The 19,586-nt window shown below is 67.0% G+C and overlaps 1 protein-coding gene across 9 annotated transcripts in view; it reads left to right on the top strand.

The window, feature by feature from the left end:
- DAB2IP (DAB2 interacting protein) overlaps positions 1–19,586 on the top strand; it is a 169,560-nt gene that overhangs the window by 133,543 nt on the left and 16,431 nt on the right. For 8 of the 9 annotated variants that reach the window (XM_055131534.1, XM_055131555.1, XM_055131547.1 and 5 more), the window contains 3 exons: positions 14,573–14,726; positions 15,143–15,241; positions 16,661–17,215. In XM_055131534.1, the coding sequence (XP_054987509.1) occupies positions 14,573–14,726; positions 15,143–15,241; positions 16,661–17,215 (808 nt within the window). Of the gene's footprint in view, positions 1–6,825; positions 6,941–14,572; positions 14,727–15,142; positions 15,242–16,660; positions 17,216–19,586 lie in introns of those variants that run through there. The other variant, XM_055131537.1, reaches the window with a different exon arrangement.

Genomic DNA, 19,586 nt, shown 5'->3' with positions numbered 1-19,586 from the left:
TCCTGCCCAGGGGGAGCCGGGGAAGTCTTCCAGGAGGAAGTGATGTCGGCCCTGGGGAGAAGTGATGTGTGCCAGAGGCTGGCCGGGCTGAGGCGTGTGGGGGGCGGGGTGGGGGGCGTGAGCCACCCGGGACTTGGCTTCTTATCTGTGACTGTCTGTCAGAGCTTGTCAGAGCAGGTGGGGGCCCCGCGGCCCGCCCGCGTCTGTTGTCCTGTCACAAGGGCAGGGAGGACCCAGAGGGAACCGACTCGCCAAGCCTTGCACCGGAAGAGGGGCCCAGAAAGCACCCTCGGATGGCGTTGCCCTGGTCTTCGGAGGTGGGGGACGCCAAGACAGCCGGAGAGAGGGCCCCAGGAATCCGGATCAGCTGTGCTCAGAGCCCCGCTCTGGGGGCAGCGGGCGGGGCAGGCGTGAGTCACCTCCCAGGCTGGGGGCTGCTGGGGGCCGCTGCCCGCCTTGCCTGATAGCCTGAGCTCCGGAGGTTCTGGAGGGACTCTGAGTGTAGCCCGCCCCATCCGGTGGGATGAACAGAGGGCTCGGGGCCCTCACCCCAGTCACTGACCTTCCTGAGGGCACATCTCGCAGTGTTTAGGGGGACGCGGGGTGGCACGGCCAAACCCCAGGCTCCTACATGCAAAGCCCTGCGCTCCCACCCTGTGGGCCATCTCCCCAGCCCCCAGCCTTTCTGTTTCCAGGAGAAATCGAGGCCCTTGCAAAAGAAACACCGGGGCCGCAGAGCCTGGTGCCTCCTGGGTGCGGGCTGTTCGGGCTGTTTGATCCCTGGCCCTCAGGCGGCCGCTCCCAAGGAACCGGTGTCCAGTCTGGCCTCTACATAGTGCTGGAGGCTCTGGGACACGGCCTGGCCTGCTGCAGCCTGAGGGTGTGTGTGTGGGGGGTGGGGTGGGGGGGTGGGGAGGTGACCTCTGGCAAAAATGCTGGGATTGGCTGGGTGTGCCCGTCCCGCTGCCCTTTATTTATGGGAGGCCCCTCCGCGCGCCCCCTCCCTGCCTGGCATCTGGGCAGAGAGGGAGCCTGTCCCATTTGTAGCATTCACCAGTCTGGGCACTCTGGCCCTCCCAGCCCCACTCCCCTCCAAGAGAGAAAGTTGAGCCCTGTGTTTTTCCCAGCGAGGGAAACCCTGGCCAGTCCCTTTGGCCGGGTGGCGTGGGAGGTGGGGCTGGGGGAAGCGGGGTGGGGGGGTAGTGTGGAGCCCCACTTCTCCTGCGGGTGACCTTGGGAGCCGAGCACAACCCCACCTCCGCCTTTGTTCGAATTTTTTAAATGTTTGAATGGAAGTGCGAGAGGGTTCCGAGGCCTGGAATCATGGGTGGGGGCCCCCGCGGGGGTCGAGGGCGGGTCGGGAGCTGAAAGTGGACGCAGCTGGGGGCAGCTGGTCAGGGAATGTGCCCCAGGGCCGGCGGCGGTGGAGGTTGGGTGGGTGGGGGAAGGGTAGGGCCTGGCCGGTCGGCAGTCCCGCCGGGCTGCGAAGGGAAGGGAAGGGGCCGGGCTCCGGAAGGGCGTGTAGTCCCGCCGGGCAGGGATGGGCAGGGATAGGGAGGGGGCGTGTTCGGGGCGTGGCCTATGGTGGCGGATGGAGAGACGAGAGGCGGCTGAGGGCGGGGCCGGGGCGTGGCCTGTGGCGGGACACAGGCTGCCGGGGCAGGGCCGGGGCGGGGCCTATGGAGATGCGTGGAGGGAAGGGAGGCGGCCGGGGGCGGGGCCGGGGCGGGGCCTGTAGTGGTGGGTGGAGGGAAGGGAGCGGCCGGGGGCGGGGCCGGCGCTTCCGGCCGGGGTGTGGGCGTGGCCTCGCGCTGGGGGCCCGGCGCGCTCCCGAGTGGGCGGGGCTGGGTTGCTTAACTGCGCACGCCCCCTTGCCCCTCGGCCGCCCCCAGCTCCCGATTTGGGTTAAAACTTTCCTCCCCCTCCCCCACCCACACCCCCAATCCCTGGTCTGCAGCTCGGGCTGACGGTGCCCCGAGTGCCTCTGCCCGTTCCCCGGCGCGTGGGTGCCGCCTCCCGAGTGCCCTGCAAGGGGAGAAGTGTGCGTGCCACGGGCAGAGGACCCGGGGGCGGGCCCGGGGCGGGCCGGGGGCGGGGGCCGTCCGGGGAGGGGCCGGGGCGGGCCCGGGGGCGGCGCGGGCGGCCGGGGCCCCGCGCCCGTGCAGGTGCCCCAGGTGCACTTTTGCGAGTGGCCCGGAGCCACGGCAAGTGTGCGGGCGCCGTTGGAGTCTCCTCGGACCCGGAGGTGGTGCCGTGTGGTTACCTGTGCGGAAGACTGTAATTTTCCACTTCTTCCCTGAGGACCCGGAAATCTCTAGACGTTTTTACCGCTGGGTGTTTTTTCTTTTTGTTTTTTGTTTTAAGTAAATTTTAAATTGCAACCTGGAAGACAGATTCCACGCGTGTCCTGCGGGGAAGGGGCAGCCCACCCGGGCACACCCCTTCGATGCCAGCCAGGGCCCCGGGGCCCCCGCATCTGGCGGCCGGCAGCTCTGGGGTCCACGCCACTCCCGGGAATGGGCCTGTGTGGCCTCGGCCTCCTCGGTGACAACCTCGGCAAGGTGCTGGGCCGGGCCCGCAGAGCGCCGCTGTGGCGACCGCGCCGGCCTCCCAAGCGCGACCTGGCTCCTGCGGGGCGCCCGGCACCCAGGCCCGCGCCGCTGCCCCCCAGGTCTGTGTGCGGCTCTGATGGGGAGGGGTGGGGTGGCGGGAGGCATAAGGGAACTCCCCTGTGGCTGGGGGTCAGGCTGTTTCTCCCTGGGCTTCCTCTGGTCTGCATGGCAGCCAAGGTGGGGTGGTCACCCCCAGGCAGCCCTGTCCCCCGGCTGGGCCGAATGGGGGCCCTCCTTCCCGCTGGGCCTCAGGTCCTGTCCATCAAGAGCCTCTGGCCTTGGAGGCTGCAGGTGTATGGTGGAAGGGAACATCAACTGTGCAGGACCCAGGAGTGGGGTGCAGGGGAAGGGGTGTGTTTGTGTGTGTTCTGGGGGCGGATGTTGTGAGAAGGGGGCTTTGGCTCCAGGCTGGAGCACCAGGGCAGGGGGGTCTCGAGCAGGGGCTGTGGAGCAGGGTGCAACCAACCCCCCTGGGGCTGAGCAGCCGCCTCCTGGGGAGAGGTTTAATAATCCCAGCCCGTCTCTCTGGCGGTTAGTATTGCGGGAGAGAAGCTTTCCTCCTAAAACTCTTATTGATCCGGGCGCTAATAAAAAGTAAAGGATTCTTTGGAGCGGGGCTCGTTCCTTTTTCCTAGAGCAAAGAGCAGCCCAGTCTGCAGGCGCAGATTTGTTTTCCTCCTCTTCCTAGATTGGCAGCGTGCAGCTGGGGCGGACACGGTGGGGGGAGTGCCGGGGGTGGTTTCTCAGATTTCAGCCATCCAGGAAAGCCCTCCTTGAAGGCCAGGCCTGCGGTGTGCCCAGCGCCCAGCCTTCTCCCTAAGCTCTCACCACCCCTGCCCAGGCGGACAGAGACCTGGGCATGAGGGCAGAACTCTGCATTTCGAAGGGGTCGTGGGGGGGCTCTGCGGCAGAGCTTGGGTGATCCCCGGGCTGGGGGTGAGACCCGCCGTGTGGTCACGCCCCTTGGGCTCCTATTGCCGGGGGGGGGGGGGTTGGTAGGGGGCATGCACTGCCCGAAATGGAACCCAGGGGCTCCAGACGCAGTCTGGGAGAAAGATCTCCCTGCTACTGGACTCTTTGGCCTGGCAGGGGTGGTGATCCGGCCGGGAGGTGCCCTGTGGTGCTCAGGGGTTGTTCCAGTGCTCAGGGGACCACCTGGGGCCGGGGACGGAACTTGGGCTCCAGAGCCTAAGAGATGCTACGGTGGGTAGGGCACTTGGCCTTGCAGCTAGCTGACCCAGGTTTGACCCCAGGCACCACATTACCGTCCCTCCCCGCCCCCGCCCCCGATGTGGCCCCAAAACCAAAATTAAAAAGGCATGACTCTTTTGTGGCCACGGAGAGAGCACAGCGGGCAGGACGCAGGCCTTACCTGCCGCGACCCAAGTTCAATCCCCGGCACCCGCTCTGGGGTGCCAGGAGTCAACCCCGGCACAGAGCCAGGTGTGATCCCCGAGCACCTCCGCTGTGGCTCCCCAGAACAGAACCCAGAGAAACAAAGGCACCTGCGGCCTTGGAGCCGCCCCCGGGACCTGGGCCTGCTTCCTCTCCTTGGTCCTGTTTTTTTCCTTGTTTTTCCAGAGCCTCTTCCCCCAGGCCTGGGACAGCCAGCCAGTCCTTGGGCTTGCCAGCTGCAGGGAGCGATTGTGATGCCCCAGGGGGGGGCAGGGGGGGCGAGGCTCCTGGAGCCGGCTCCGGCCTGTGTGCCAGTGGTTGGGAGCTGGGGCTGCCAGCACCTCCGGGACTGTGATGGTCACTGCGTCACTCTCGGCTGGTGGAGGAAACAGACTCGGGGTGGTGGGGCGGGGCAGGCCTGGGCACCCCGGGACCCCCTGCTAGTCGGCCGTTGCTTGAGAGCTGGGTGTGGAAGGGCAGCAGCCCAGGAGCCCCAAGGGAAGCAGGAGAGGACACGAGTGTTTGTCCGGGGGGGAGTGCAGAGGGCAGAGACGGTCGTCCCGCCTAGGGAGGGCCTGTCGTGTCCCCCAAGTTAAAGCTGTGATCTGCGTTTCCCGTGGGTCCCTGTGAGCCCCGCAGGTGGTTTGAGTGGGTGATGTCGGGCGTGGAGGAGGAGGTGGTGGATTTGCGGGTGGCCAGACCCTGAAGGGCCCCAGGGTTTCTGGCCTCTGGCCCCAGATGGAGCTGCGCCATGCACTGGACACTGGGGCGCGGTCAGGCCCGGGGGCGTGGCAGAGGCGTGCTGGGCGGGGAGGGCCAGGAAGTCCAATTTGGGCTCTCAGGCATGGCACTGTTGGGGGGGGGGTGTCAAAGCTCGGGGGTGGGCTGCAGTCACAGGGAGTTCATTCAGCGCCGGGCTAGTAAACGCGTACGGTCTGACGGACCCGCGGTGGGTTCTCGGCGTCGGTGTTGGGAGGGGCTCTCGGGTACTTTGGGGTGCTTGGGTGGTTTTGCCGAGACATCTGACTCGCCAGCGTCTTTGTATCCGTTACCCGCAGCTGACTCCTGTATTTCCTCAGCAGGCCGGGTGGGGGGGGGGGGTGGTCATGCGGCTCGGGACTGTGGGAGGACTTGCCCAAGACCCCCGTAGTTAGGGACCCGGAATTGCCAGCCCAGGTCTGTGGGTGCCCACGTCCGGCCCTCGCCCCCGTTGCTGACTGACCCAGCCTATGGCGAGGCGGTCGCGGTGGGGCGGGCCTCCCACTGTCCCTGGCAAGCGCACCCTAGGCCAGGGCTGCAGGGCGTCCCTGGCTGCCCACCTACCCTCCTTTGGGCACAGCTGGGGGCCCCCCGGCTCCAGAGGGGTTGGTGCCTCCCATGTGGTATCGCTCGTGGATGCTGCTGAGAGCCCGTGGCGGAGAGCTGGAGCCCGTGCCCACCCTCGCCCCCCCCTCCGCCAGGGTTTCACCATAGGAAGTGGCTTCTCCAGTGCCCAGTCCCTCTAGCCTGGACCCCGCCTTCCAGAAAGGCCCCAAGCCAGAGGGAAACCCCCGATGCTTCCCCAAGCTGGAGTCCAGCCTTGCTCCCCTCCCACACACACTCTTTGTCACACACACACACACACACACACGCGCACCAAGCAGCTCTCCGCTTCTCTGCTCTCCTCTCCCAGGCGCTCCCTGCGGCCAGCTTTGATCCTTGCACTGACCCCTTGCCTGCCCCTGGGAGATAAGCACCGCGTCCCGGTCACTCCGGCAGGGCCGGGCCGGGGCCGGATCCCGGAGGTGACAGCTCCTGCACTTGTGCAGGAGTGCACAGGCTGCAGGTGGCCACCCAGCCCACACACTCGCGACCTCCACGGGCCTCCCGGCTCCTGGCCCGGGCGTGGCCGGCTGCTGCTGCTGCAGGCTGGACCCGGAGCGCGGGTGGTTCCTCCCAGTTCCACCCTGCGGCTGGAGCTCAGCCCCACAGTGGACCGGCCAGGGGGGGGGGGGGGCCGGGCGCTCAGGCCCCCCTCCTGCCTAGCTGCAGGGCAAGAGCTGTCCCCCTCGGAGCCTTGTGGGCAAGGAGGGCTTGTGTCCCAGGAGTGTCCCCGTCCCACCCCGCCCCTGCCCCCTCCCCCCCCCCGACCCCGGGCCGTGCCCCGTCCTGGGCCGACAGCCCTTCTCCTGCCCCCACGTCTTCTGCCCCTCCGGGTGTTTGTGGAAAGGCTCTGGGGTGTGGGGGGTGCTGGGCACCGCCAGGGGCTGGCACCTGCCCGCCTCGTGCGCTCCAGCCTCCTCCGGGAGGGACGGTGCAGACCACTGGCTCTGGCAGTCCAGCTAGCTCCCTGCTGACCTCACCCCCTCTTTCCCTGGACGCAGCCAAGAGGCCTGCCCCTTTGGCTCTGCCTGGCACGTGGCCGGCAGCCTGCTGCGGCTCCCGCCTCTGCAGCGCCGCACGGGAGTGGGGCATGGAGTTGGGCACGGTCACCCTACCCACTATCCTTCCCTAGTCTCGAGGGGAGACTCCGGGGGTGGGGCTTGGGGCGGCCCGATGGGACACACTTGGCGTTCTCCTAGTGGTCGGTCACGTTGTCCAAAGTTTCCCCTGGAAGTTCAGAGCCTCCGAGGAGACGGTGGGGGGTCACGGCGGCAGCGGGGGGCCAGGGGGTGGGGGCTTCTTCCTGCTCTCTGCTGCTGGCCGGTCTTCCTGCAGGGGAAAAAAGGCATCTGCGCCTTTAAGCTCCCGCAGGCCCGACCAGGCACTGGCCCTTTAAAAGCACATTACTACTGGGAGTTGGAACTTGGCCTTTGTTTAACTAGCCCAGCGATTAGTCCCCGGGGCTGGGCTGGCTGGCTGGCTGGCGTGGTATGGCTAGGACCAGAGTCGGGCTGGACTGGCCGGGCCCCTGCCCCTGGCCTCCCCCTGCCTGATGGCTGCGCCGAGGCATGGTGAGTGGCCTGGTTGCCCCCGAGGGGAGAGCTGCCCCCCTCTGCCGCCGCCCAGCCGCCCGGGCCCCGGGGAGACAGTCTGACGGGGCGGGTGGACACACGTCTCACACGTCTCTCGCCGCCGGACGTGGACACGGTTAGGCCAGCCAGGGCCAGAAAGCGGGGCTCCCACTGAGGGTGGCCGCTCGTCCCGGTTCCTTCTGTGGGAGCCCAGACTCCACGGCCTCCCCGCTCCCCGGGAGAGCGGGACAAGGGGAGGCTCCCTGGCCCGGAGCGTGGCCTTTTGCTCCGGCTCTGTCTCAGGCTGGTTGGCCTTGGGGGGGGGGCGGATCGTAGGGGCTTGGGGGGGTCCCGGCCCCTCCCCTCCGGCCCCCATGGGACTCTTCCTTCTTTCCCTCCTTGTGCCCGCGCCCTGGACGGAGGCAGACGCTGGGTCAGGGCTGGGCATGAGGCGGCTCCTGGCCCCGGGTCACGGGTCCCAGCCCCCCTCGTGAGCGGTGCGGGGTTGGGGGGTGGCCGTGGTGACCTCCTCAGCAGGCTCCACACCGGTCACCCTGGAGGTTGCAGCCCGCCCGGGCTCCAGTTCCTTCTTCAGAAGTTGGTGCCTTAGGTCCCGGATTCCCTCCGGGCGGAGGCGAGGGTGGGGCCGGGCGGTGCAAAGTCTGGGGCGGGACCCCAGAAGCCCAGGCCTCCGCCAGCCCTGCCCTGGGCCTGCTTGGCTGACCTTGGACCTCCCGGGGTCTCCGCCCTCCCCGAGCTGTGGACACAGAGGTGGTGTGTCCAGGGCCCACCCTGGAGGGAGTGGTCAGTCCTGCAGGCCTTCGGGAGGTGGTGCCAGGCAGCGAGGGCCGGGAAGGTGCTGGGTTAGTGCAGGAGCCCCCTTGCGGGGGCCGGGGAGGGCAGCCGCCCCCGAGGCTCTTTCCTCATTGGCCTTTTTGCTTCTTGAGCCCCGTCCACGCGGGCCCTGTACTCGGGCATCACGTCTGGCGGGTGGAGTGCTGGGGATTGAACCCAGGCCGGCCGTGTGTGCAGCAGGCGCCCTCCCCACCGTGCTGTCTCTCTGACCCCCCGGAGCCTGTCTTTGAATGACGCCCGTTGGGTCCGAAGGTGGCTGGGACCCCGGGTGACTCCTCAGCCCCATCTCCGGGTCAGTCTCCTTACCTGTGCATGGGTGGCCGGGCCTCCAGAGGGTCTGAGACTGGAGCGGGGGGCTCTGCCTGCTCCATGTACTTCACCAGGGTACACGGGCAGCAGGTGCCGGAGAGAGCCCCAGACGGCCGCTGGGGGGGGACGGACCCCAGTTTCTCTGACGCTGCATCGGCCTCTGCCCGGGGCCCCTGGCTGTCTCCTGCTCATCAGAGTCCAGGAGGGGAGTTCTGGGGGCTGGCGTTGGCATCCTGGGGACCCCTGAGGAGCCAGATGCCGGGCCTGCGAGGGGCTCTGGGCATCGTGTTCCCCGCAGACTCTGGCAGGGGCCGGGGGCAGGCCCTGGACCAGTGGGGTGGAGGAGGAGCCCTCCCACCCGCACCCCTAGACAGGGGCCGGTGGAGAAGACACAGTGGGGCCAGAACAGGACCGGGAGGCAGCGTTTGTCCCTGGCGCGTCACACGTCCGTCTCCTGAGATGCAGGAAGGAGGTGGGCAGGTGGGCCGCCGAGGTTCCTGGAGGGGTCGGTTGACATGGAACCTTCTAGAATCCTCCTGTGGTGCTGGAGAATGGGGAAGCTGGGAAGGAGTTGGGCCCGGGCGAAGCCAGAGGCCGGGCTCCCCGCGGTGGCACATGGGCCTGCGCGGAGACTCAGAGCTCCCTGGGGTGCGCCGTGGGTCAGGGTTCCGAGCTCCTGGGGGCTGGGGCGGGGGGTGAGGTGTGGTTCCAGGTGGACAGCGGGGAGGCGCCCGGAACTAGCCCCACACCTGGTGGTTTGCTCCGCGGGCAGTGCTCCCCCTGGGAGGGGCTTAGCACACGACGAGCTCTGGGGGGGGCGCCGTCTCCCCGGGGGGCTGCAGCCTTTCGAGAACTGTGCAAACAGAGAGTGCGGGGGGCTTCACCTTCGCCTCCGCTGAGGGGCAGGAGGGCCGGGTGGGGCCCTGGGGCTCGGGAGATGAGGGGGCTCCAGCCTGGGCGCCCGGCTGGGCTCCATCTCCGCTCGGCCCCCTGCTCACTGGCCGATCTCCTCCTGCGCACGAGGGTCCCTCGGATGCGCTCTTAAAATTCAGGGCACTCGGCTGTTCTACAGAGGTTTATGAATGTTTAAAAACTGCTTTGCGGTCCCCAAAGTAATTTGACAAGTCTGACAGCTATTGATTAAAAACCCGAAATTATTCAGGCTGCAGAGTGACGTGGGGGATTAGATGGGAGGGAGGTTTCTCTTCCTGTGTCTCCCCGCGCCCCGTGCCCGAGCCGGCGAGGGACGGGACGGAAAGGTGCTCTCTCCATTCCCTTCAGCGGCGGCCCTGGGGGCTTGGGGCTGGGGTCCCCGTCCTGCTCAGGGCCCGCCTCTGCTCTGGGCTCTCCCAGGCCCGCGGGCCCCGTGCTGACCTAGTACCAGGAAGCTAGTACTCAGCCCAGCGCAGGTGGTGTCTGGGTGGGACGAATGCCGGTGCAGGGTGAGGACCCCCAGGGTCAGGGCAGCCACCCAAGGGTCCAGGGCCAGCCGCAGGCCCGGGCAGAGTTGCCCTCCCCCATGAGCGGCTCCTGGGCTGGGCCGGAGCTGGCCCTCCTGTTTCAGGCTGCAGGGGGACCTGGCACCGGGCCGGAAGCATTGTTCCGTTTCTTTAAATTCTTCTCCGTGTGCACTTACAGCCCCGAAAGGGGAAGAGATGGGACAAAAGGGGAAGAGATGAGACGCGTTTTCCCTGGCCCTCCTGGCCCAGCTCAGCCCTGGGGTGTCTGGGACCGTGTGTGCGTGTGTGCATACCTGATGGTGTGTGTGTCAGTGTGCATGTCTGCATGTGTGTGTGTATGTGTGTGAGTCTGTGGCTGTGTGTCTGTGTGTGAGTGACTGGCTGTGTGTCTCTGTGTGTGTGTATCTATGGCTGTGTGTCAGCGTGTGTGTGTCTGTGTCTATGTCTGTGTGTCTGTCTGCGTTTGAGTGTGTGTGTGAGTGATTGACTGTGGTGTGTGTATCTATGGCTGAGTGTCAGCGTGTGTGTATGGCTGTCTGTGTGTCTTTCTGCGTGTGTGAGAGTGACTGTGTGTGTGTGTGTGTGTGTGTGTGTATCTCTGGCTGTGTGCCAGTGTGTATGTGTCTGTATGGCTGTGGCTGTGTCTGTGTCAGTGTGTGTGTGTGATTGGCTGTCTCTGTATGTGCCCGTATGGCTGTGTTTGTGTGTCTGTCTGCGTATGTGTGTGTGATTGGCTGTCTCTGTGTTTGTGTGTGTGTCTCTATGGCTGTGTCTGTCTGCGCGTGTGTGTCTTGTGTATGACTGTCTTTGTGTCTGAGAATGTGTTTATCTGAGTGTCAGTGGGTGTCTCTGTATGACTCTGTGTGTGTGTGTGTGTGTGTGTGTGTGTTTGTGCTCGCTGGCCGGAGACTCCGGGGACCTGTCCGCGCTCCTTGGGCCCAGGGCCAAGCCCGCAGCCCTGTGGCCAGGAGCCTTGGCGGCCGCCTGCCTTTTAAGGACAGGCCGTCTCCCGCCCGCATTCCTCCCCCTCCCCCGGGACCCCGCGGCCAGGAGTGTGCTCTGCGCGGCAGCCGGTTCCCAGGCCGGCAGGGCCGGGCCGGGCCGGACGTTCTGGGTGGCGCTCCACCCCGGTTTGTCCTGGGGCTCCGTTCTCAGGAGGTCAGCACCCTCCCGCCGGCCTGGCCAGGACAGCAGCCACGCACGGACCTGTTCTGACCTGACTGGGAACCTGCAAGGCCTGCCGCTCTGGGTGCCACCTCCTCCGGGGAGCCCAGCTGGGTGTCTCCCCCTTCCCGTTCAGGGCCGGTCCTTGGTGCCCAGGACTCCTAGACCAGGGGCCCTGCGTGGTGCCGCAAAGGGGGCAGCTGCCCTTCTCCCTCCTTTCCCTCCCGTCAGGCTACGCCAAGCTTTGTCGTCTTATTTTTGGAGGCTTCGCCGAGCCTGAGAGCTGGCGGTCGGGGGTGGGTGGGTGCAGTTCCTCACGCTTTGCAGAAGTAGGGGCCTGAGAAGACGGGGGCTGAGAGGTCAGGGGCAGGGCAGAGGGCGACCGTGTCTCCACCCACCCTGGCCAAGGCCAACGTCCTGCCCTGCGCTGCGCGCCCCCCTCCCCCCCGAAGTGGTTTTTTGTTTGGTTTGGTTTTTGTTTTGCTTTTTTGGTCACACCTGGCGATGCACAGGGGTCACTCCTGGCTCTGCACTCAGGAATCACTCCTGGCGGTGCTCGGGGGACCCTATGGGATGCTGGGGATCGAACCCGGGTCGGCTGCGTGCAAGGCAAATGCCCTCCCCACTGTGCTACCGCTCCAGCCACCCTCGTGCCGTTGGCTCTGAGTAGCCCCTGGCCTGCGCGTGCTCCCCACCGCCCTCCTCATGCAGGAGCCCACCTGCTCCCACGGCCCGTGTCCTGGCCTTGAGGCCTCCTGTCCCGGGCCCTGTCCTCTTGGCGGTGTGCAGGCGTGCCCGAGTCTCCTCAGTACCCTAGACCTGACCCTCCCGCCCCTGGAAGTGGGTGAAGGGGGCGTCTGCCGGGAGTCAGCCCCTGAGCCTCCTGCTTTCTGGCCCGTTCAACCCCCCACCCCTCCTGGGAACCCCCGTTTCGTGCCAAATAGGATTTCTTGGTTGTTGCGAGTTTTGTCCTGGGGGTGGGGGTGGGGGGGCTCTCCTGCCCTCCCGAGATAACGGGGAGTTTGCTAAACTGTGTCTCTAACCTTTGGGGAGAAAAGCCTTGGCTGGGAGGCGATCAGATAAGGCTGTGGCCCTGGAGCGTGGACAGTGGCCCACAATGTCCCATTGTTCCTGCCCAGTGGCCCGCACAATGGCCTGCTGTTGGGCTCTGCCCACATTCCTCCCCGGGCGGAGCTGGGGCTTCCCTGCCCGGCCCCTCGCCGAGGGCCGACCCCTGACACCTGGCCTGCCCCGGTGTGACTTCTGGGGAGGCGGGGGCACTGTCCGCCCGGAGAGACAGGGCACCGCATGGGCTTTGAAAGCCGAGGAAGGATGTGGAGGGGACGGAGACGTGCAGGGGGGTGGTGTGGCTCAGGCAGGGCCCCCGAGGCCCGGGGCTCGCTCGAGGCTGGCTGTTGGCAGGGTGAGGTCGGGAGGGGGTGGAGAGGAGGTATTCCTGGGGGCCACCAGGGCTTAGGCGGCGACGGGAGGGGGGGGTAGAGGATCCTCGGGACCCCCAGCCTCAGCCACCACTGTGGATGGACCCGGTTAGACAGTCTGCGGTGTTAGGCCAGGGGAGGGGTGACTCCAGCTTTGAGTCCCCCCTATACCAGGGCAGGGAGACTGGGCCTGGGTGGGCGGTGGTGCTGCTGGGACCCCCGGGGCCCTTCATCTGTTCCCTTTTCTCCAGAACAGCCGTGGCCAGGCCTGGGGGCCGGAGGGGGAGGGCACTCCCCTTCCCCAGTCTGCCACACTGGGCCCTGGGGTGCTCTGCCCCCCCCCCCCCGCCCCAGCACCGGCTGATGGACCTGGGGGGGTCACATGCCAGGGGACCTGCTGGCAAGGCTTGAGGGCTGCCTGGAGGAAGGCCCCCCCGCCCCCCGGGCTGGAAGGCTGCTGCAGGGGAGGCCAGGAGGGCAGTGAGGGGAAGCTCCCAGCCCCGCCCCTCCAAGGTGCCTCCCACTGAGACCCCTCCCTTCCGGGCAGATGGGCGCCACCTGGGGCTGCGGGGCACCCCGGGCGGGGGCAAGGCAGAGGCCAGCAGCGCCCTCCCCTCGGTGGAGCAGATGCTCTGAGTTGGGGGCTGTCCTCACACCCACCCACCCACCCATTCACCCGCACAAGCCCCCGTCTCCTCATTCCTGCTGCTGTGTGTGTGTGTGAGTGTGTGTGTGCACACTCGCGTGTGGGTGGGTGTGCAGGGGAGAGGGGTGGGGGTGCTGCCCTGGCTGCTGCTCCCCTGTCCTGCTGTGCCCAGGGAATGACCGGGCCACGGCCTCCCTTTCCGGTCATCTCATGCCCGGTGGGCGTACCAGCCCGCCCTGGCCAATCTCGGGGGCCCTGGCCCCTCGGAGCCCAGGGAGCGTGAGGACCACGGTGTCTCACTGGCCCGGTCACTGGACGCCGCGCGCTGTCCGCTGAGCCCAAGGCAGATGGACAGAAGACACTTCCTGCTTATACACAGACATGCGTGTGCATACATGTGCCCACGCTGGCACACACTCCGATTGGCTGGGCCCCCCACCTGGCTGCAGTGCACCCCCGGCCCCCGGTGCGCCCACCCCCTGTAGGGCCAGGCCGAGGGGCCGGCCGGCTTGCTAGCCTGTCCCCTCCCTGCCCCGCGCACCCCGGGGGCCCCGGCCCGGGCTGGCCAGGGCGGGTGGGCGGGGGGGGGGGTCTCCCCGTGCAGGTCCCGTGCTGAGCCCCTCCCTTCCCTCTCCCCACGTGGTGAGCCCCGGGCAGGAGGAGGCCCAGCTCGGCCCCGCCCTGCGCACTTCCTGGGTTCCAGCTGCGCCCGCCTGCCCGGGCAGGATTTCCAGGCCGGGCCAGGAGCTGCGTGTCAGCCCCGGCCGGCCGCCGGGCCAAGGGGCTGTCGGGGCTGTCGGGGCGCGGCCCTTCCCTTCAGGAAGGTAGGAAACCCCGTCGGGGGCCAGTTGGGGTGCGGGAGTTGGTCCCGGCGGGGTGAGGGGCGCAGGCCTGTTGGAGCAGGAGGAGCCAGGCCTCAGGGGGAGAGGAAGCCCGCGGGCCCACGTGGCCTGCGCACGTGTGTGTGTGTGTGTGTGTGTGTGTGTGTGTGTGCGCGTGTGTGTGCTGTGTACACAGGGGTGGGGTGTACACACATGTGCGCGTATGTTTATGTGCCACCCGCCCTCCCCCCAGGCAGCCCGGCCCGGCCCCTCCTTCCCTCTGCCGGTCGTAGTGTCAGTGTCCAAGCCGTCTGGGGGAGTGCTGGGGGTCCCCAAGGGGGCGAGGCCACTCCCAGGGACGGTCCAGGACTGCATGTCGGGGGATTCGGGCGCAGGGTACAGCCCCTGTCCGGGTTCTGAGCCCACACAGCAGCAGGGGCGGGGTGTTGGCCCTCAGGTCCTGGCCTGTCCGGCCTGAAGTCGCGGGGAGAAGGGCGGGGGCTCGGGCAGACGGCCCGGGGGGCTGCGGAGGGCTCCGTCCATCCCTGCATGAGGACCCGCGGACAGGCTCAGAGAGGAGACGGGGCTCTCCCGGGGTCCTGGGGCCACAGGAAGTGTCTGCTCCCTTGCTGCCAAGCCCGCCCGCACCCACGTCTCAGAGCGTTGCACTGGGTGGTCTCAGGGCACCCTCGTGGCCCACCTCTCTCGGCTGAGCCCCGCCTGCGTCCCCGGGGATGGTCCCGGGGGGGCCGCAGGGGACCCGCGGCCGGCCCTGGACGAGACCCTGGACCCTGGAGCAGGGACAGGGGGCAGCCCCTGTTGGGGCGGGGACCGGGGGAAGGGCCGCAGGGCAGCTCGGGCCGCGACGACCTCGCGTCCACCCGACCTCCTGGCGAGCGGGGAGGAGGGGTCCCCGCCTGACGCCCGGCCCCTCGCAGGTCCCATCTGATGCCCAGGCTGAAGGAGTCTCGCTCGCACGAGTCTCTGCTGAGCCCCAGCAGCGCGGTGGAGGCGCTGGACCTCAGCATGGAGGAGGAGGTGCTCATCAAGCCCGTGCACAGCAGCATCCTGGGCCAGGACTACTGCTTCGAGGTGAGCCCGCGCCCCCCCCGCCACCCGACTGTGGCCGGTGCGCGTCTGCCATTCGCCCTGCTGGTGTGGACGCCGTCCTGCCGGCCCGGGCCCCTGCCGGGCGCCCTGGTGCCGGGGAGAGCTGGGCGGTTCTCCCCACACACCCTCTGCCGGGATTGGGGGCTCTGGGGGCAGCGTCGGGGACTAGCGCCCCGGGGCCCAGCACTCCCCACCTCTGTCTGCAGCGAGACCCCCCCCGGCAGTGTGCCGGCTGCCCGCTGGCGTCACTGCTGTCCCCTCCGCAGCTGTCGCTGGGGGCCGAGGGGGCCTCAGGCCGCAGTTTCTCTGGGGCCTGAGGCTCAGCATCACCCTCTGACCTGGACAGGGCCCCGAGGCCGCCCCCCACCTCTGTGACGTGCCTGCCTCCCCCTCCACAGGTGACCACATCCTCCGGGAGCAAGTGCTTCTCCTGCCGGTCAGCCGCTGAGCGCGACAAGTGGATGGAGAACCTGCGACGAGCAGTGCACCCCAACAAGGTAGGGCTGCACCCCCACCCCGAGCCCTGGGCTGAGTCGGTGCACCCCAACAAGGTGGTCCTGCACCCCCACCCCGAGCCCAGGGCTGAGTCGGTGCACCCCAACAAGGTAGGGCTGCACCCCACCCCGAGCCCAGGGCTGAGTCGGTGCACCCCAGCAAGGTAGGCCTGCACCCCCACCCCGAGCCCAGGGCTGAGTCGGTGCACCCCAACAAGGTGGTCCTGCACTCCCACCCTGAGCCCAGGGCTGAGTCGGTGCACCCCAACAAGGTAGGCTTGCACCCCCACCCCGAGCCCAGGGCTGAGTTGGTGCACCCCAACAAGGTAGGGCTGCACCCCACCCCGAGCCCAGGGCTGAGTCGGTGCTCCCCAACAAGGTAGGCTTGCACCCTCACCCCGAGCCCGGGGCTGAGTCGGTGCACCCCAACAAGGTAGGGCTGCACCCCACCCCGAGCCCAGGGCTGAGTCGGTGCACCCCAACAGGGTGGTCCTGCACCCCCACCCTGAGCCCAGGGCTGAGTCGGTGCACCCCAACAAGGTAGGCCTGCACCCCGCGCCCCCCCCCCCCCCACCGCCCAGAGCCCAGGGCTGACCCAACTCAGGGCAGATCAGCTCCGGTGTGCAGGTATCAGGTGGGGGTGACAGGATGCAGGGCCAGGTGCCCCCAGGTGGGGGGTGGGCTCTGAAGGGGTGTTCTGGGCTGGCCGGAGGCTGACTGTAGGTGCTGCTGGACACTGGACTCGGGCGTCCTTGCCTCTGGGACCCTCTCCCTTGACACTGCCCCCTCGCCCCCAGCCCATTTTGACTTTCCGACCCAGCTCCAGATTCATGTCCGTCCCCTCCTCCAGGGTGCGCCCTGGGGGTCCAGGGGATCTCGCTTGTCTCGAATTGCATCTGGGCCTGCCCCCGTCCCCCTGGACTGTGTCCTGGTCCCCCTGATAACCTGTGGAAGGCATCGCCTCTGGCTGACTTCAGCCCAGCAGCTCCGAGACCCACTCCTCTCCGAGCACCTGCGGCCTCCTTTTACACTGTGTTCTCGGCCCCCTGTTCTAGAGAGGGGGGAGCATCTCACCCTCGGTTCTAAAGAGGGGACAGGGCCTCTCCCTGTCCTAGAGGGGACGGGGCCATCTCCCTGTGCTAGAGGGACAGGGCCTCTCCCTGTTCTAGAGGGACAGGGCCTCTCCCTGTCCTAGAGGGGACGGGCCTCTCCCTGTGCTAGAGGGACAGGGCCTCTCCCTGTGCTAGAGGGCCTGGGCCATCTCCCTTTTCTAGAGGGACAGGGCCATCTCCCTGTGCTAGAGGGGACAGGGCCTCTCCCTGTCCTAGAGGGCCCCGGGGCGTCTCCGTTCCGCAGAGGGGGCGGCCAGGGGCTGGCGCGAGCCTCACGGGCCCCCCCCCTGCCCCCCCCGTGCGCCTGCAGGACAACAGCCGGCGCGTGGAGCACGTCCTGAAGCTGTGGGTGATCGAGGCCAAGGACCTGCCGGCCAAGAAGAAGTACCTGTGCGAGCTGTGCCTGGACGACGTGCTGTACGCCCGCACCACGGGCAAGCTCAAGACCGACAACGTCTTCTGGGGCGAGCACTTCGAGTTCCACAACCTGCCTCCGCTGCGCACCGTCACGGTGCACCTGTACCGCGAGACGGACAAGAAGAAGAAGAAGGAGCGCAGCAGCTACCTGGGCCTGGTCAGCCTGCCCGCCGCCTCGGTGGCCGGGCGCCAGTTCGTGGAGAAGTGGTACCCGGTGGTGACGCCCAACCCCAAGGGTGGCAAGGGCCCGGGGCCCATGATCCGCATCAAGGCGCGCTACCAGACCATCACCATCCTGCCCATGGAGATGTACAAGGAGTTCGCCGAGCACATCACCAACCACTACCTGGGGCTCTGTGCCGCGCTCGAGCCCATCCTCAGCGCCAAGACCAAGGAGGAGATGGCGTCGGCGCTGGTGCACATCCTGCAGAGCACCGGCAAGGTCAAGGTGCGTGGGCGCCTCTGCTCCCGCCTCGGGGCGGGGTGGGGGACGGCAGGTTTCGGGGGTCTGCCCCCGCCGTAGCCTCCATGCAGCCCTGCCGGGGAGGTGTGAGGTTGGGATCTCCGGCAGGTGACCGGCCGCGCCTGCCAGAGATCCCTGCTCTGGGGGCACCTCCAGCCCTTGGCCTCCCCGAACAGCGCTGTCAGAGCAGGCTGCACCCGGGCCCGGGCGGGGGGGGACCCCTGTCTCGGCTGGTGGCCTGAGACTCCCCGCCAGCAGCCTGTGGGTGTGTCCGGGGAGGGGCGGTTTATGCCCAGAGTCCTCAGCCCGAGTCCAGGCCGGAACCTGGGCTGTCTGGGCCCCCTCTCAAGACCCCTAGAGAGACCCTCCTGCACGCCCCGGGGTGCCCCGCACCCGACACAGCCCCCAGGTGCTCTGAGCCCTTCTTGCTGGCCCAGCAGATCTGGCTGGACCTGTGTGTGTGAGAGCTGGGGGGAGGCGTGATGGCCTTAGCCCCTGGGTCCCCCTGTGCCCCTGAGGGTCTCAGTACCCCAGAGTGGTCCGCACACCCAGGGTGGTCTCTCTGCCCTCTCGAGGCTCGCTCAGTCCCTTCCTTTGGGCCCCGGGGGTCTGAGGTGGCTTTGCCTTTGACGGCCCTCGGTGTGGGTGTAGAGGAGGCAGGACCGGGCCCTTCTGGGGCGGGCGGGGGGGGCAGTGGGTGAAGAAAGAGCCCCCCCGGGGCCCCGGCGCCCCCAAAGATCCTGCTGTGCCTGCACCTGCCTGCACCCCGCCTGCCCTCCAGGGGGCCCCAGGCTTCTGCACGGACACTGGTTCCCTTGGGGGGGGGGTCCTAGCTCGGAGCTCTGCCCCTCGCCCGGATCTCTGCACGCCTGTGGGCTCCCCCGGCTGCACCAGGGGAGGACCCAGGCAGTGCCGACCCCGAGGTCCTCCCGGCCCCGCCAGCAGTCCTGGCCTCTGCTTTCGGGGGCCGCGAGATTGTCCCGTTGTCATTGTTCTGTCCTTACTGTGTCATTGCTCCTCTAAGAAGGGCTGCAGGATGGCGGGGGGGGGGGGGGGGGCGCACCTGTGCTCCTGCTCTCGCACCTGTGCTCCTGCTCTCGCCCCCGTGCCCGGCATGTTGCAGGTGCTTCTTTTTTTTAAAAATTTTACTGATTGATTTTTTTTTTTTTTTGCAAGCCGTTCATGATTGGGTTTCAGTCATACAGTGTTCCAGCACCCATCCCTCCACCAGTGTACGTTTCCCAGCACCAGTGTCCCCGGGGTCCTTCCCATCACCTACCCCCACTCCCTGCCTCTGTGGCAGACGCTTTTCCTCTCTCTCTCCTTTTGTTTTGTTTTGTTTTGTATTTTGTTTTTTGGGTTAACTGGCAGTGCTCAGGGGCTACTCCTGGTTCACGCACTCAGGAATTACTCCTGGCGGTGCTTGGGGGACCATATGGGATGCTGGGAATCAAATCCAGGTTGTCCGCATGCAAGGCAAACACCCTACCCGCTGTACTATCTATCGCTCCAGCCCCCTCTCTCCTTTGGGCACTGTGGTTCGCAGTATTGCTACTGAAAGGTTATCCAGAATATCCCTTACCTGTTGTGACCCTCAGCTCTTGACCAGCGTGATCATTCCCAGCTATTCCTGTCACGGCTGTCTCTTCTCTATCTTACCCACCCTCTGTCTCCCCCCCCCCACTCCTGGGGTTAGTTCCAACCATTGGCCAGTCTTCCTAACCCCCGTTTTCCCTGGCCACTGATATTATCCTTCTACTATATGTGTATTGTTTGTTTGTTTGTTTTTGCTTTTTGGGTCAGACCTGGCGATGCACAAGGGTTATTCCCGGTTCCTGCACTCAGGAATTGCTCCTGACGGTGCTTGGGGGACCACATGGGATGCTGGGAATCGAACCCGGATTGGCTGTGTGCAAGGCAAACGCCCTACGCACTGTGCTATTGCTCCAGTCCTATATATGTATTTTTGTATCCCACAGATGAATGCAGTCATTCTGTATCTGTCCCTCTCCTTCTGACTCATTTCACTCAGCACGATACTCTCCATGTCTATCCACTCATAGGCAAATTTCATGACTTCCATTTTTCCTGACGGCTGCGTAGTATTCCATGGTGTAGCCGTGCCATAGTTTCTCCATCCGTCTGTTCTGGGGCACTGAGGGTGTTTCCAGACTCTGGCTGTGGTGAACAGGGGTGCGATGGACACAGGAGTGCAATGGTCGAAGGTGCTTCTGAGGCGTCCAGAGCCCCTGGAGCCCCGGCCCCGGCTGACAGCCCTGCCCTGAAGTCCTCCCCCAGTCTCCCAGACCCCCCCCATCTGCACTGTGGGGGCTGTTGAGCCAGCAGAGGGGCATGT

The sequence above is a fragment of the Sorex araneus genome, chromosome 1 (assembly GCF_027595985.1).
Source record: "Sorex araneus isolate mSorAra2 chromosome 1, mSorAra2.pri, whole genome shotgun sequence".
NCBI classification, from domain to species: Eukaryota; Metazoa; Chordata; class Mammalia; order Eulipotyphla; family Soricidae; genus Sorex; species Sorex araneus.
The sequence above is the reverse complement of the archived record's forward strand: the minus strand, read 5'-3'. Positions and strand labels throughout refer to the sequence as shown.